This window comes from Eucyclogobius newberryi, unplaced genomic scaffold, assembly GCF_026437365.1.
Source record: "Eucyclogobius newberryi isolate DKJ021-1_F unplaced genomic scaffold, fEucNew1.0.hap1 SCAF_16, whole genome shotgun sequence".
NCBI lineage: Eukaryota > Metazoa > Chordata > Actinopteri > Gobiiformes > Gobiidae > Eucyclogobius > Eucyclogobius newberryi.
In genome coordinates, this window is record NW_027315790.1 from 4,835,021 (window position 1) to 4,853,220 (window position 18,200).

General features: G+C 44.6%; 1 protein-coding gene across 1 annotated transcript in view; it reads left to right on the forward strand.

Moving 5' to 3' along the window:
* thsd7aa (thrombospondin, type I, domain containing 7Aa) overlaps positions 1-18,200 on the forward strand; it is a 229,931-nt gene that overhangs the window by 108,098 nt on the left and 103,633 nt on the right. The window contains exons 3-4 of the mRNA XM_072448417.1: positions 10,084-10,332; positions 16,988-17,169. Coding sequence (XP_072304518.1) covers positions 10,084-10,332; positions 16,988-17,169 — 431 coding nt within the window. The remainder of the gene's footprint in view (positions 1-10,083; positions 10,333-16,987; positions 17,170-18,200) is intronic.

The window sequence follows — 18,200 nt, forward strand, 5'->3', positions numbered from 1 at the left end:
ACCATGAGTCTCACCCCCTGCAGGACACTCTGTCCCCTGCAGGACACTCTGTCCGCTCTGGAGAGCAGCTTCAGTGAGAGACTGATCCACCCTCGCTGTGTGAAGGAAAGGTTCCGTAGGTCTTTCCTTCCTGCTGCTGTCAGACTTTATAACAAAAACTGTTAGTACTGAACACTCGCAATACTGACCTAACCTAATACTGATGTGCAATTCTGTCATATGTGCAATTGCTGTTGGAATTCATGTGCAATTCATGTGCAATTACTGTGAAATTCATATGCAATCTATGTGCTGTCGTGACACATATTCATGTGCAATTACTGTCGGGATCACATGCAATGGTATTTATGTATTTATTTATTTGTCTATGGGAGTTTTTATTTGTTTATAGGAGATCTTCTACTGAAAGTGTTTTTCAGACTTCCTATAAGTGATCTGTTCTTCTGTATCTACCTCTGTATCTACCTGCGTTGCACCAATGAAATTTCCCCATGTGGGACAATAAAGGAATATCTTATCTTATCTTTGGGTGAACTGAAACATAATTTCCTCTGATTAATTAAGTTATGGCTCCAGATAATTGCACTAACTTAAAATATCTATGCTCAGTTCTGAACCTGATCCACTAAAGCAGTTTAAACCTGCACTTTATAGAAAACGTTACATTCCACGCTGTCTTTAAACATTTAGTCCCATTATTACTCACTTTACACACTCACCAGCATTTATAACTTATAGTGGAGATCTCACAGTCTGCAAAAGTCAACTGCATCTCATTTCAAATACAACACATTGTACGTGTTTCTCTGCCCTTGGCTGGGATACTGCTGTGAGTTTAGATAACTTTATTTTCGAGTTCAGAGACCTATACACTCTTTTAATCCGCGTGGAAAGAAGTGGCCCGGGGTTTCGTGAGCAGCTCCGGGATAGAGGAAATTGAGGAAAGTGTGGAGCAGCGAGGTAATACGAGGCAGGTCAGACATCAGACACTGACCGCTGCTGGAATTGGGATGAAGTGAGTCAGCAGCTTTAACCGTGCAAAAAAGAGACACGAATGAACTGCACAGCGCTGTTGTGTTCTGTGTCGGCTGCACGTTATCGGGTCGTGTGGGACTACAGCTGGGCACAAGACGCAAACGTTACGAGCTTTCACAAAGAGAGAGGGCAAGTTTAAGATTAAGTCTGTGTCACCAGCAAACATGCTCTGAACGTACTTTACATGGACTCACGTCAGCCGCACCATCGGGCATGTGCACAGGCTTTTACTATTTCCTTAACCTTAACCTTAACCCTAACCCTAACCCTAACCCTAACCCTAACCCTAACCCTAACCCTAACCTTAACCTTAACCTTAACCTTAACCTTAACCTTAACCTTAACCTTAACCTTAACCTTAACCCTAACCCTAACCCTAACCCTAACCCTAACCCTAACCCTAACCCTAACCCTAACCTGGCTGATCCATCCCAGCTTCACTTCTCTGGCTGAAAAAGCTATTTTAAAGCTGAAAATGAACGCATGTAAATATTATCGACGTGTCAAAGGGTTTGTGAGAGCGAGGGACGCGTTGGATGCATTTAAAAAACATACTTCAGCTTCCCCAGCTTTAAGAAGTACTTTTACTTGAGCAGTTGAGCGCTTACTCAACCCCTGATTATTACTGAGATGACTTTGAACGCTCATTTTATTGCTTTGGGTGCGTTCCAGCAATAGCCCTGCTTAGATTGTCCATTACACTCATTGACCCATCAGAACTCATATCAGTCAAATGCACGTTCCACTCCACTATTCATCCTCAACTCAGCGCTGTTCTGCACTCAGTCCCACCGCCGGCTCAGCCTTCAAATCATTTGTTACCAGTTGCAGGTTATGACGAATAAATGCAGACATGTCCATAATATCATTTATGATTTAATTATACGACAATGACTGAGTAATTGTGCCGGCGGTCAGGGCAACAGTCGCTGTCTGTTTGAATTAGTGACTCTTCCACGTCATGTTCGCTGCTGAATCACTCCCAAATATGCTGTTTAAGATATATTAAATGTTGAAACTAGACATAGCAAATTGACTAGTCATTTCACACTCTAAAGTTAGTCTAAAGGTGTACTATTTGTCATTTTCAACTTCCTGTTATATGCAACACTTTGAGGACTATTTTCCATTTTAACAACATCATATTTTTGTTTCAAATTGTTAAATAATATGGCAACGGTCCTAATTTCCCCTCATTCTGAAACCCATGGATCTAACTTTTCTGAAGGCTGAAACAGGATTAACTACCTACTTGTCTCCATGGAGATGCCTCGAATACACACTGTATATATTTATAGCCTAATTATATTCACTTCAATCACAAATCAGTCAAATCAGACAGCAAAATGAATCCTCGACTACTGCACCTCCCTCCTCACTGGCATCTCCTCCCATTCCCTCCATAGACTCCAAATGGTCCAAAACTCCGCTGCCCGCCTCCTCACCCACACCCTCCTCACCCACACCCTCCTCCTCACCCACACCCTCCTCCTCACCCACACCCTCCTCCTCACCCACACCCTCCTCCTCACCCACACCCTCCTCCTCACCCACACCCTCCTCCTCACCCACACCCTCCTCCTCACCCACACCCTCCTCCTCACCCACACCCGGTCCCGTGATCACATCACTCCCGTTCTCCGCTCTCTCCACTGGCTCCCCATCAAGCAGCGCATAAACTTTAAAATACTCCTCCTCACCTTCAAAGCTCTTCACCACCTTGCCCCCCCCTACCTGTCTGACCTCCTCACCCCCACCGCCCCTCCCGAGCTCTCCGCTCCTCCTCCTCTCTCACCCTGACTGCACCAACATCCCGACTCAAAACTTTTGGCGACAGAGCATTCTCCCGAACAGCACCCCGACTCTGGAACTCCCTCCCCCAACCTGTCCGCCACTCTCCCTCACTCACAACATTCAAATCCGCCTAAAAACATACTTCTTCACCCAAGCCTATGACCTGCCCCTCCCCTAGCCTCCTCTACCCCATTGCCTACTCTTCTACCCCCTGTTACATCCCCATCTTTTTCTCTCTACTTCTTCTGTCTTGTTCATTTTATCTGTATATTAATGTGTACTGTACGTGTTGTCCCCCCCTGTCTGTAAATACCCCCCCCTTTTTTTATTATGTTCAGCGTCTTTGGGTCACTGAAAAGGGCTATATAAATAAAAGTTATTATTATTATTATTATTTAATCCCTGAACACACAGAAGTCATAAATCCATAAAAGTAATACAAAATGTGCAAAATATTATCAACCAAATATTCTAATGAACTCAAAATGTTATTCTAATTGCTCGGCGAATTTCCATTTTTATGCTTTAGTCTTTTCTGAATGACAAATCCGATGCCTTGAAAACACCAAAACAGCTTAGAAAAAAATATCTGTGCCAAATATATCTTTAAAATGTTCAATATCAAACCGATGGCGATGGGAAAACCCTCTATATCACTGATACTGTCATTGGAGCCGATACTTCACACATCTCTTCTCTCTCCGTCCCTCTGTGACGCTGGGGGCCCGATAGTCCACATATCTGTCCTCATTCTGTCTCATAGACCGCTCCCCTCCTCCTCCGTCTCCTTTCCCCTCCTGACAACACCTCCTCCTCTGATACTCAGCTCCACACAGGAGGCGTTTTCCCACTGGTTCACTTTGGAGTTGATAATAACGGTACGAAAGTGTCTCCACTGTTAAAGGGCCCGTATCATGCAAAATCGACTTTTCAGAGCATTTAACCTTCTTATAGTGCTATAGGTGCCTCATATATTGGTTCTTGCAGGCTTTAGCTTGAAAATAGTCTCTATCCTTCCCCTCGGATGAGCAGACAAACGCTTCCTTGTTCCGGCCCCTCCTCCAGGAAGCACTCTGTACCTGTAACACGCCCCTTTATCCCCCGGTCTAGCTTCCAACACTTTTAGGTAGGAGGAGCCACACACGTCTGCAAGATGATTGACCAAGAGAAAACACAGACACAACAAGAGGTAGATACAAACAGAAAATAATCATTTGATCTTGTGATATGATCTCGTATTTCCAAGGATGCTAACTTTATGCCTAGCACGTATGCCTAGCAAAACAAAGCTAGCGCACGTGAGCAACTGCAGTTTCCTGTTTATCGATGCGCAGCACTCGCATCAAGACTTAAAATATAATATCTCCAATGCATAATTCATAGAACATTATCCAAACTTGATGCAGTACATATAGAGAGGTGAATTGTTGAGATTGGTTTTATATTTAAAACGTATAATTTAGGTACAATTTAAATTTGATTCATTGAGAAAACATTTGTTATGTTTCAGCTGACCCGCTACCGAAGCACCACCGGTCTGGGGGTGAGGGCCAGTCAAAATGTGGCTACGGTCAACTTTAGAAATGATCCAAAGTCCAAAAGTCCAAACGTATTTGCATATGCGCTGCTTGGGAACAGTGGAAGGATTTTGGATGCGGTGGCTGGATCACAGATGGCTGGGGAGAGGGAGGGCTTAAAAAAGCTTATCGCAGACCGAGTGGTGCTGTAAAAATGTTTGGAGCTGACCCAGGATCCGGTTGTGTTTACCGTTTCGGGAATCAGGGAAATCCCAGTTTAAAACGGAATAACAGCTAATTATTATCGTCTGTGAAATGTGGCGAGTGCATGAGGATGAGGTTAAGGCAAAGCATATGGGCTATGGTAGTCTCCATGGATACTGTATGTAAATAATAGAAATGGATGAAACATTTTAATTTCTATATTTGTTTAGCAGACAATTAACCCCATTGGCCGTCGAGTATCGGGAATTAAGTATTTGGCGATGGGAGAAAAGCACATGACAAACTTTATTTTTATTATGTTGATCCAAAGAAAATCATTTAGATAATACAACGATCTATTTTAAAGGTGGTATGGACAATTTTTTTCAGCCAATTTTTTATCATATTTCCTCGTGGCGTGGATAAATCATTTGTCCTGCCACGTATCAATCATAAAACGCACCTATCGCTCACCTGCAGCCGTGTCAGGCTCGTCCCCACGTTTCCGCGTGCCTAAGCGCATGGATCTATCATAATATAGTTCCCTCAGTGTACGGGGCAAAATGAAGACGGAGAAAGACTGTTCGAGCTGACGCAGAAGTGGACAGAAATCTACGGGAGACGAGAGATGCGATGCGCTCCGTTGCGCTAATAAACAAACGCACGTGTGTGTTGTATCAGTCCGCACGGGGGAGTGGCATGTGCACGGGGGAGTGGCATGTGCACGGGGGAGTGGCATGAGCATGGGGGAGTGGCATGTGCACGGGGGAGTGGCATGTGCACGGGGGAGTGGCATGAGCACGGGGGAGTGGCATGAGCACGGGGGAGTGGCCTGTGCACGGGGGAGTGGCATGTGCACGGGGGAGTGGCATGAGCATGGGGGAGTGGCATGTGCACGGGGGAGTGGCATGTGCACGGGGGAGTGGCATGAGCACGGGGGAGTGGCATGAGCACGGGGGAGTGGCATGAGCACGGGGGAGTGGCATGTGCACGGGGGAGTGGCATGAGCACTTCCACCTGCGTTCTCAAATCGCCGAAAAATCGCCCATACCGCCTTTAAATACATGTTCATTTAGGTGTGGTCCATGGTAGAAAAAGGTTTTTGCTGTGTGGACAATGCATTTACAAGTTTTTAGTTATTACGACAAGGTTTTGAAAAGTTTTATTTATTTGTCAAAGTAATTTTCAATCTGAAGGTACTGCTATGAGAATACAGGATTGATACTGTCCTGAGCAGAGAGAATGTGTAGTCCTGCCCTAAAAGAGCTGTTTTACCCTGAAACCTGGGCAGGCAGAGACCTATAACTAGTCCAGAGCTGCTATAACATAGTTAAATCGGAAAAGATAATAACCACACATTAATACGTCTTTATAAAGCATGAACAAATGCTTATTTCATTATGAAATAGTTTATTGAGAAGGATTCAGGTTGGATTGCTTAGTTAAGGGGTTAGGAGTTAGGAGTTAGGGTTGATGTATGAAGTCCCAGTGGTTCTTAATTGTTCTTGATGAACAATTTATTCATTATGAATATGAAAGTCTTTGTTTGTTCTTTATTAAGGCTTTTCAATGTGTATAAAGTGCTGCCAAAGATATTTAGGTTCAACGTGGAAAGACAAATCCCGTGGTCATGGAAAAGATGTCAGTGTGTTTGAGAAGGGTCAGATCATTGGCATCGAGCAGAGAAAACATCTAAAGAGAAGAAGAAACTAATGTACTTCAGATGTGAGACCAAGGAGAGTGTTTGGGACGAGCTGGAGGAGGCTTTGTGCAGTGGTCACTCTCTTTGTGCAGTGGTCACTCTCTTTGTGCAGTGGTCACTCTCTTTATGCAGTGGTCACTCTCTTTGTGCAGTGGTCACTCTCTTTGTGCTGTGGTCACTCTCTTTGTGCAGTGGTCACTCTCTTTATGCAGTGGTCACTCTCTTTGTGCAGTGGTCACTCTCTTTATGCAGTGGTCACTCTCTTTATGCAGCGGTCACTCTCTTTGTGCAGTGGTCACTCTCTTTATGCAGTGGTCACTCTCTTTGTGCAGTGGTCACTCTCTTTATGCAGTGGTCACTCTCTTTGTGCAGTGGTCACTCTCTTTATGCAGTGGTCACTCTCTTTGTGCAGTGGTCACTCTCTTTATGCAGTGGTCACTCTCTTTATGCAGCGGTCACTCTCTTTGTGCAGTGGTCACTCTCTTTATGCAGTGGTCACTCTCTTTATGCAGTGGTCACTCTCTTTATTCAGCGGTCACTCTCTTTGTGCAGTGGTCACTCTCTTTATGCAGTGGTCACTCTCTTTGTGCAGTGGTCACTCTCTTTGTGCAGCGGTCACTCTCTTTGTACAGTGGTCACTCTCTTTGTACAGTGGTCACTCTCTTTGTGCAGCGGTCACTCTCTTTGTACAGTGGTCACTCTCTTTGTACAGTGGTCACTCTCTTTGTGCAGTGGTCACTCTCTTTGTGCTGTGGTCACTCTCTTTGTGCAGCGGTCACTCTCTTTGTACAGTGGTCACTCTCTTTGTGCAGCGGTCACTCTCTTTGTACAGTGGTCACTCTCTTTGTACAGTGGTCACTCTCTTTGTGTCTGTGGCAACATTATTTTTGGACAGGAAGTGTATTTGTGTGACATTTGGAACCATGGTATTGTTAGCACTTCAGCTTCACAGTGAGAAGGTTCTGGGTTAAATTCCAGAACCTTCAGTTTGCATGTTCTACCCTTGTTTTTCTGAGTTTCCTCATCCAAAAACTAAATACATGACTTGATAAACTCTTTCTCAAATTGCACTGCTATGTCTCTGTCCCATATTTACTGGTATGTCCCTAAAGTTTTAATTCATAATTTTTTATCATACTTTTGAAAAGAAACCCGGAATTCGGAATGCCTATCTTAAAAAATAACCACAGGAAATAAGTCTCGGAAAAATAATCATATGTTTACACTGCAGAATTCAAAGTATGTTTAAATAAATCAGCTGCACTCTGCGAACTACAAACAAGGCAGCGGCGTCTGTCCAGAATGTCTCAGCATGAGCTCACCCACATCACACGCTACCTTATCCGTGACACGCCCGATATCAGATCAGAAGTGTCCTGCAGTGGAGCCTCGGTGAGGGCAGAGCATGAGCCCATTACTGAGGGAAAAGCAAGTTTAAAATTACCCCCAAAAAATCATTATTATTATAGAATTGTATAGGGCGTGTTTGTTTTTCCAGTATATTTAGCACTTTGGCATTCTGGACAGACACGGCAGAGTTTGTTTGGGTGGACACACAGTTCACTGCAGAAAAATAACCTTGTTAAAATGACTTGGATTCCAAAAGATATTATATTAAAGGACTATTATAGGATTATGCAAATGTTTTGAACCATGTAACATTGTTCCCTCATCAAAGACATACCTGGAGTTGAACAGCTCCATTCACACTTTTGATGAATCCTCTTTAAGTCCTAAAAAAAATCGTTCTTTGGGGATCAATTATTTTTGTAGTTCAGAGAAGACTTTCCCTTCATGCAGGTGTTCCCTTCATGCAGGTGTTCCCTTCATGTAGGTGTTCCCTTCATGCAGGTGTTCCCTTCATGTAGGTGTTCCCTTCATGCAGGTGTTCCCTTCATGCAGGTGTTCCCTTCATGTAGGTGTTCCCTTCATGCAGGTGTTCCCTTCATGCGGGTGTTCCCTTCATGCAGGTGTTCCCTTCATGCGGGTGTTCCCTTCATGCAGGTGTTCCCTTCATGCGGGTGTTCCCTTCATGCGGGTGTTCCCTTCATGCAGGTGTTCCCTTCATGCGGGTGTTCCCTTCATGCGGGTGTTCCCTTCATGCAGGTGTTCCCTTCATGCAGGTGTTCCCTTCATGTAGGTGTTCCCTTCATGCAGGTGTTCCCTTCATGCGGGTGTTCCCTTCATGCAGGTGTTCCCTTCATGCGGGTGTTCCCTTCATGCAGGTGTTCCCTTCATGCAGGTGTTCCCTTCATGCGGGTGTTCCCTTCATGCGGGTGTTCCCTTCATGCGGGTGTTCCCTTCATGCGGGTGTTCCCTTCATGCAGGTGTTCCCTCGTCAGGAGGAATCATCTACTGGCAGAGGGAATTACCATGAGGAAATAAACAAAACCTAGCCTGCTCCATGACATGCTAATCTAAGCATGCAACTGCAATGAAAGCAAAAATGCAGAGAACGAGTCTGTGATGATTTATGGATTTAAAAACATGCATGAGGCCTCCATATTTCGAACTATCCTGTCAACACAATAAGCAACATGTAAAAGATAAATGCATGAGCCAACTAGATTTAACATATTCAAATGTATCATGTATTTTCTGTAATTTGCATTTGCATAAAGTATATATTTGAGACTCATGTTAGCTTATTATTAATATTCATTCCTTTCAATATAAATATTTGAGTATATTTTACCCACAATGGGAGGTTTCACACTGAGACTTTGACCAAAAGCTATTAATAAATAACATCTGAATATTATTAGCAATATTAATGGCAGTGGCAAAAGCAGCAACTACATTTTCTTTAGTCAGTTCATTAATTTATGCATTTTATGTGTGAATTTTTCGCCAAATCCCAAATATGTTCCTTTGTAAAGCGATCCGAGCGTCATCTGTTCCCAAATATTTTAAGTGGGATGTGATTTTGGAACATTATTCACTGCAGGAAACGGATGCTCATTTGTTTGGCTGAGATTAAACAGAACATTGGATTTGTGTATTTTAAGATGGGAAGGTTGTACTTCTTCCAGTAAATTAGAATTCATGCATGTCTTAAATTTGATAAATATTACAAGGAGTTTCTTTGCAGAGGTGGGCTACAATTAGAAGGGGGAAAGTATATTAAAAAAACGGAATTATATTGGTGTTTTGAACATTTAAATTTAGAATATAGATTAGATTGTAGAAATCTAAGAGTAAAACAAACTTGCTGCAGGATAATCTCTCAAAAAAGTGTAAATGATTATTGCAGGCAAATTTAGTAAATTTCTAATCTTTCACAGTGAATATGAACACACTGTGAACTCATAAAGCATTCTTGTTTCTAGTGAAATGTATGATTTCAAGAGCTGCAGTAAACTAAAACATGACTTGGTCCAATAAACTTGCCCTGTGCATCGATTTAGTCGACTTAAAGAGGGCGGGGCATGCAAATGATTAGGATATCGCACAAAAATGACATTGCACATACTATATAGAGAAGAACTAGTGAATGTTCATTTGTAAAAAGGCAGATTAAAAGTGTGATTCACTCCCAAAACTCCAGCTCACTCCCTCCTTCTCCTTTCTGCTGTTGTTCAAAAAAATCCTTATAATCCTGATGCAAAAATAAGTCGGCGAATAAAACTTTGCTTGACTCAGACACAAACGGACTGAAAGCCTACAGCCTTAATGATATTGCCAGCTTCCCCAATTCTGTTCACCAGTTGGCTAGTGAATAAAATAACTCCAAAATTGGACACACACCATAAAGTTAAGAAAGGACAAGACACTTTCTGCAGCAAAATCTGACCTGCACGATTCCTAATGCTTCTGTTTCTTCTGCTCCAGCTTCTGTGCAGACTCGTCCCTCCCGATGACGTTCCAGGCCTGCGTCATGTCCAAAGACTGCGAGGTGACGGAGTGGTCGGAGTGGTCGGCCTGTTCGCGGGAGTGCTACGACCCCAACGGACCCAAAGGAGAACGCACCCGCAGCCGAAAGGTCACCCAGTTCCCTGTGGGCCATGGAGCGGACTGCCCCGAGGTGGAGGAGAGGGAGGACTGCGCCCCCCAAGGAGACAAAGTGCCTCCGTGTATTGTGTAAGTTACGACTGAGTATCCACAGTATGCTGCTTTGGTTTCATAACTTAGATTTACGGTTTTGTTCATGGATGAGGAGGAACTGGTTGGTTCTCGTTTGGCGCATCAGCTGCTTCTCCTGAGGTCATTTTACGTCACATTTACAACTCCACTGACCACACGTTTGGTTTAGTGCTGGAAATTGATGTCCAAAGTACTTTTGTTGGCCTTCTGGCTTTGAATCGTCTTTTACCATTAAGAAGCCATGTCTACTCTTCTACAAACACGACTTAATCAAATAGAAACTCACTGCTGTCAACTGGGCAAACGTTTTGTTAAAGAATGAACACGTTTTGCCATCTGTTGAAAGGAGGAAGTAACCGCACTGAAACTGTAACCTGAGTCATATTTAGCAGACTCTTATGGCTCATCCAACTCCTATTAGCATACTCTGTTTAGCCTGTTGTTTTTCTGTTTTTTGTTTGATGTTTTTGTTGAGGTCTGATGATGGCGTTGTAAACAGGTGAACGATTGCACTTTAGGCCTACATTTCTGTTCAGAGATGACTCGTCTTTCCTGATAATTCATGTCAATCCATCTCTGAACAGAAATGTAGGCCTAAAGTGCAATCGTTCACCTGTTTACAACGCCGTCATCAGACCTAAACCAAAGCAAAGAAAACAATCAAGCGAATCTGAGTCCGCTAATAGGAGTTAGATGACACATTAGTATGATTATGCAAAATAGATAGGGTACATAGTATAATAGGGTCGATCAATAGACTTCACTAATAACAGATACAATAAAAAAAAGTAAATACATAAATAATTAATTCATTGTGTTTTTAATCCAAACATCAAACCAGGTTCGCCAATAAGAGTGACTAATGTCTCATCCCGCTAGGTTCAGACTCAACTAAAAGACAATGGATTCCGCATTAGTCACTGTTACGTGTCCTCTGCCCATTTGCGTCACATAAATCATATTCCATAACGATAATAACAATAATACTGGCTGGCTGAAGGGTTCTCAACATGCGGCGTGTTTTTACGAGGTTTATTTATGGGGACGTTGGTTTCATGAGTCCATAAAGCTGCTGTACAGAGGAAGTGGTCTGCAGGATGATTGTGCAGAGCAGTCAGAATGTGCAGCAGTAAATCAGAGGCAGTGATTTTAATGCCGGGTTTAGCTCGGGTTACGTCGATATTCTCTTTAAAACGCTCTGTCGGCAGAACGTTCAAACTTACAGAATGGCAGCGGGTGAAATAGACAGATAAAAACACACATTGTTGTTCGAATGCTGTGATATTCTGAAGTTGATCCACTTTCACCAATCAAATCACAGCATGGTCAGCTTCACATTTGCACTTTCGCCTCTCGCCACATATAGATCTGTAAAAGCGATATATGTGCATCCTAGACATGATTTAGTTGCATCAAAAAGGCAAGATGGAAACATAAATTGAAATGTCTGATTTGGGTTGCAAAAATGTACTTGTGCTTTGGTAAGAAAGAGTAAAATAGGCCATTTCAGATCAACAAGGTTATAAATATATTGTTTGTTGTTTGCAGTAATGTACTTGAGAGGTACACACTGTAACTTTTGACAATTTCAGTTTTTTATAGCCAAAAAAGCCTGCAGTCTGACTTTTAAATCGGTCTGGTTGTGCCATCTGCTTGTTTCCACGGAGATAGATAAGTCTAATATCCTTCTGAAGCCGTATGGGCCTGGGATGAATGAAAGTCAGCAATAACTCATGATGCACTTTCATTTTCACGCTCCAACAACTGGACTGTCCATGTAGAGACATTCATCATTACAATTACACTTCATCGCTAAAGATCGTGTCAATTCGAACCGTTTCTCACTTTATTTCCACTGACCGGTCGCTCTCTGTCCAAGTTCAGACCTAATCACAGATCCTAATTGAGTCGCAGTCCATCTAAAAAAGCCTGTAAATCAGCGCCGCATGAAGAGAAGCCCTAAAAGAGTGTCCCCATCTGGACAGCTGAAAGGTCCCAATCCCAGGGGCCCCATTGTCCCGCCGCGGCCCCCGGGTGGAGTGCCCTGCCTCATAAATAACCAGGCTTTTATTGGCCGCTGAGTGAATCCCATTACGAGTGCGGATACAAGGACGACCTGAAGCAAACTCTGGTGTACAGTGGACGTGTAGAGTATGCGCAGCGCTGAGCATGTCCAGAGGCTTTTACACAGTGGACGGGTAGAGTATGCGCAGCGCTGAGCATGTTCAGAGGGTTTTACACAGTGGACGTGTAGAGTATGCGCAGCGCTGAGCATGTCCAGAGGCTTTTACACAGTGGACGGGTAGAGTATGCGCAGCGCTGAGCATGTTCAGAGGGTTTTACACAGTGGACGTGTAGAGTATGCGCAGCGCTGAGCATGTCCAGAGGGTTTTACACAGTGGACGTGTAGAGTATGCGCAGCGCTGAGCATGTTCAGAGGGTTTTACACAGTGGAGGTGTAGAGTATGCGCAGCGCTGAGCATGTTCAGAGGGTTTTACACAGTGGAGGTGTAGAGTATGCGCAGCGCTGAGCATGTTCAGAGGGTTTTACACAGTGGACGTGTAGAGTATGCGCAGCGCTGAGCATGTCCAGAGGCTTTTACACAGTGGACGGGTAGAGTATGCGCAGCGCTGAGCATGTTCAGAGGGTTTTACACAGTGGACGTGTAGAGTATGCGCAGCGCTGAGCATGTCCAGAGGGTTTTACACAGTGGACGTGTAGAGTATGCGCAGCGCTGAGCATGTTCAGAGGGTTTTACACAGTGGAGGTGTAGAGTATGCGCAGCGCTGAGCATGTTCAGAGGGTTTTACACAGTGGAGGTGTAGAGTATGCGCAGCGCTGAGCATGTTCAGAGGGTTTTACACAGTGGACGTGTAGAGTATGCGCAGCGCTGAGCATGTCCAGAGGCTTTTACACAGTGGACGTGTAGAGTATGCGCAGCGCTGAGCATGTTCAGAGGGTTTTACACAGTGGACGTGTAGAGTATGCGCAGCGCTGAGCATGTCCAGAGGGTTTTACACAGTGGACGTGTAGAGTATGCGCAGCGCTGAGCATGTTCAGAGGGTTTTACACAGTGGAGGTGTAGAGTATGCGCAGCGCTGAGCATGTTCAGAGGGTTTTACACAGTGGAGGTGTAGAGTATGCGCAGCGCTGAGCATGTTCAGAGGGTTTTACACAGTGGACGTGTAGAGTATGCGCAGCGCTGAGCATGTCCAGAGGCTTTTACACAGTGGACGTGTAGAGTATGCGCAGCGCTGAGCATGTTCAGAGGGTTTTACACAGTGGACGTGTAGAGTATGCGCAGCGCTGAGCATGTCCAGAGGGTTTTACACAGTGGACGTGTAGAGTATGCGCAGCGCTGAGCATGTTCAGAGGGTTTTACACAGTGGAGGTGTAGAGTATGCGCAGCGCTGAGCATGTTCAGAGGGTTTTACACAGTGGACGTGTAGAGTATGCGCAGCGCTGAGCATGTTCAGAGGGTTTTACACAGTGGACGTGTAGAGTATGCGCAGCGCTGAGCATGTTCAGAGGGTTTTACACAGTGGACGTGTAGAGTATGCGCAGCGCTGAGCATGTTCAGAGGGTTTTACACAGTGGACGTGTAGAGTATGCGCAGCGCTGAGCATGTTCAGAGGGTTTTACACAGTGGACGTGTAGAGTATGCGCAGCGCTGAGCATGTTCAGAGGGTTTTACACAGTGGACGTGTAGAGTATGCGCAGCGCTGAGCATGTTCAGAGGGTTTTACACAGTGGAGGTGTAGAGTATGCGCAGTGCTGAGCATGTTCAGAGGGTTTTACACAGTGGACGTGTAGAGTATGCGCAGCGCTGAGCATGTTCAGAGGGTTTTACATGTCCTGGAGCTTTATAGCACAGGAAGAAAGTGTCTCCATGGAGATAGTGTCTGGTCCTAACGGACGGGGACTCACAGGGTCTTTCACGATTCCATACACGCCTAAGTCCAATATCCTTATAATGCAAATAAGCAGCACACAACATTGTCCTTTGTGACCTAAAATACATTTAGTTCAGAGGAGCCACAACATCACAACAAAGTTTATACAATAAATCGAATGAAACAAAACACATGGTCCATATGGTTTTAAAAATATTGGTGTTTGGCATGTTTTTATTACGATTATTGTGAGAAAAAACATCATAAATTAACAAGTATTCACAATTTTTGACACCAAACAACTGTCAAATTGATCATTTACCTTAATTCACATTGTCAAATACTTCACTATTCCTCTAGTTTGTGACTAGCTTTGTGAAATCATAATAATATAATCATAATTTTATCATTTCTGAAAGATAAACAGACGAATAAACCATTACTTTATAATTACTTTAACTTTGTGGAAGTGTGGATTAAATAGAAATGACTAAAGATTTCTTCTAAATTTATCCCAATTATTATTTTTGTCCATCACTGTTGTCTCGTTGATGACTTAAATTATCTTGGGGACAATTTACCAAAAATAATTAAAAGAGACATTTATTACCAGATTTATGAGTTCAGTCGTTAAACATATTTGACATAAATTGATAACTGCTTGTGGATATTCGATCAAGTGTCCAATTCCCTTAATGAAATGGACTTTAATCAACTTAATATATTATTTTCAGAGTCTTAAAGTATAGTATAAGTGTCAAATTCCCTCATAAATGACATTCTAAAAGTGAACACGTGTTGACCTTTGGCGTGACCTCTGCCGGCTCGTTGCCATAGCGTCACAGGATCAATACAAACAGCATTTATCCAGACCAGCCCCAGTCAGTCTGTTCAGCTGCAATTCAACTAAACACATCGACACGTTTTCTTCCACGGCTTCTGCGATCCAATGTGGTATTGATTATGTTTAATGTATGCATCGTGTGAGCTGGTGAATGGAGAGTTGGAAATATATATGCTTCAATTAAAACATTTGCAATTGGATTTGATGTTAGAAAGACACTGAATTCTAACTTCTAATTCTGTCTGTGCGGAAACAAGGACACAAGACTGGAGAGTAGTGGTACAAGTAGTGGAAGTGGTGATAGTAGTAGTGGTAGTAGTGGTAGTAAGGATGGTGGTAGTAGTGGTAGTAAAGATGGTGGTAGTAGTGGTAGTAGTGTTGGTAGTAGTGGTAGTAGTAGTAGTAGTAGTGGTAGTAAAGATGGTGGTAGTAGTGGTAGTAGTGTTGGTAGTAGTGGTAGTAGTAGTAGTAGTAGTGGTAGTAAAGATGGTGGTAGTAGTGGTAGTAGTGTTGGTAGTAGTGGTAGTAGTAGTAGTAGTAGTGGTAGTAAAGATGGTGGTAGGAGTCAGAATTACATGCAGCCAACCAGCAGCTGAAATTGAGTTTTACAAAAACAAAGGTAAAGAAATGAAAACTAAATATTACAGTAAGAATAAAATACTATAAACAGATGAAAATGAGCTTGCCAGACCCCAACAGACCGCAGAAGACCACAGCAGACCACAGAAGACCACAGCAGACCACAGAAGACCACAGCAGACCAGAGCAGACCCCAGCAGACCACAGCAGACCACAGAAGACCACAGCAGACCACAGAAGACCACAGCAGACCACAGCAGACCCCAGCAGATCACAGCAGACCCCAACAGACCGCAAAAGACCCCAGCAGACCCCAGAAGACCACAGCAGACCAGAGCAGACCCCAGCAGACCACAGCAGACCCCAGCAGACCACAGCAGACCCCAGCAGACCACAGCAGACCCCAGCAGACCAGAGCAGACCCCAGCAGACCACAGCAGTCCCCAGCAGACCAGAGCAGACCACAGCAGACCCCAGCAGACCACAGCAGACCCCAGCAGACCCCAGCAGACCCCAGCAGACCAGAGCAGACCCCAGCAGACCACAGCAGACCACAGCAGACCCCAGCAGACCACAGCAGACCCCAGCAGACCACAGCAGACCCCAGCAGACCCCAGCAGACCCCAGCAGACCAGAGCAGACCCCAGCAGACCACAGCAGACCCCAGCAGACCAGAGCAGACCACAGCAGACCTCAGCAGACCACAGCAGACCACAGCAGACCCCAGTAGACCACAGCAGACCACAGTAGACCACAGCAGACCACAGTAGACCACAGCAGACCACAGTAGACCACAGCAGACCACAGCAGACCACAGCAGACCACAGCAGACCTCAGCAGACCACAGCAGACCACAGCAGACCCCAGCAGACCACAGCAGACCAGAGCAGACCACAGCAGACCACAGCAGACCACAGCAGACCACAGCAGACCACAGTAGACCACAGCAGACCACAGTAGACCACAGCAGACCACAGTAGACCACAGCAGACCACAGTAGACCACAGCAGACCACAGCAGACCACAGCAGACCACAGCAGACCACAGTAGACCACAGCAGACCACAGTAGACATGATGGCACTGACCACCATAGACTTGTAGAACATCCTGAGCTTTGTCCTGCAGAAGTCCAAAGACTTCAGAAAGTCGACATGACCCAAGTTCAAGTTTACATTTATTCTCTTTTCTGTTTAATTGATAACAGGCAGTTTTTTTTTTATTTTCTTTAACTCTCTTTCCTCTCCTTGGCTTCATGTCTGTTACGAAAAAGAAATGTCCCTGAATAGAAGTAGTATTATAATAGTAGTACTCTAATCTTTGACTTTTGTGCACAGTTACAGCTGGAAGACCACAGAATGGACTGAGTGCCGCGTGGACGTGCTTCTCAGCCAACAGGACCGTCGCCGTGGCAACCAGACGGGCTTGTGCGGGGGCGGAGTCCAGAGCCGAGAGGCGTACTGTGTGCAGTCCAGCGCTGAGACGACCCCCAACCTGGGCTCACTACGGAGCAAAGAAGGTACCGGCCTCACGTCCTTAATGTCCCCTCACATTCATTATGATTCTCCAGCTCACATAACCAGCCATTAGCTTTAAATATTCATGTGCGTTCCAGAGGCCAGAGCGTAAGTGTCAATAATTGATGTGGTTATCTGTGGCTTTGACGTATGATTGGTACTGGAGCCATGTCCCTTTTGATGACACTCAGAATCAATGCTTCAGTGGATCCACGTTTATGGAAGCTGCTCAGAACAATCATCTGGGTTTTGAAATATCAGCTGAAACATCTCGATACTTGCAGGTCTTGCATTACAGTAGAGAGTTGAGAGACACGTGACACAGATCAGCAGCAGTTGTAGGGTACAAAAAAATCAGTATTCACACTACGGTGCATCAATTTGTATAATAGCCATACTGCCAATTTAGTCAACATGGAATACCAACACAAAGAAATAATTACAATTCCATTCCACATAACGGTTCCCTTGTGACCATAACTACTGTATCAATACACACATATTTCCTTTGGAGCAGGATATTCGTATTTAGCCGACATGTTTTTTCCAGCCTGCTAAACTGAACACGGGAGTCTTGCTGAGACGTGTTTATGAGCCTCAGAAATCATCTGCCAGAGCTCGCATTTGTAACACACTTGTCATTCGCATCATCTGTTCCCAGTCTGCGCGCCGTCAATTATCACCCCCATATGCACTCATACTAAATCTGCCAGTATGCTAATGCGCTAGGCTAATGCGCAAGGCTAATGCGCTAGGCTAAAGGGGATGAACTACCAGCTTTTGGCCAAAAATCACTGCATTAGCTGAAGAGGTCCTGGGTAAAGCCTCGTTTGCACAGCCGTCCTGGTTATCCCACGCTCATGAGAGAGAGAGAGAGAGAGAGAGAGGGAGAGAGAGGGGGGGAGAGAGAGAGAGAGAGAGAGGGGGAGAGAGAGAGGGAGAGAGAGAGAGAGAGAGAGAGGGGGGGAGAGAGAGAGAGAGAGAGGGGGAGAGAGAGAGGGAGAGAGAGAGAGAGAGAGGGGGGAGAGAGAGA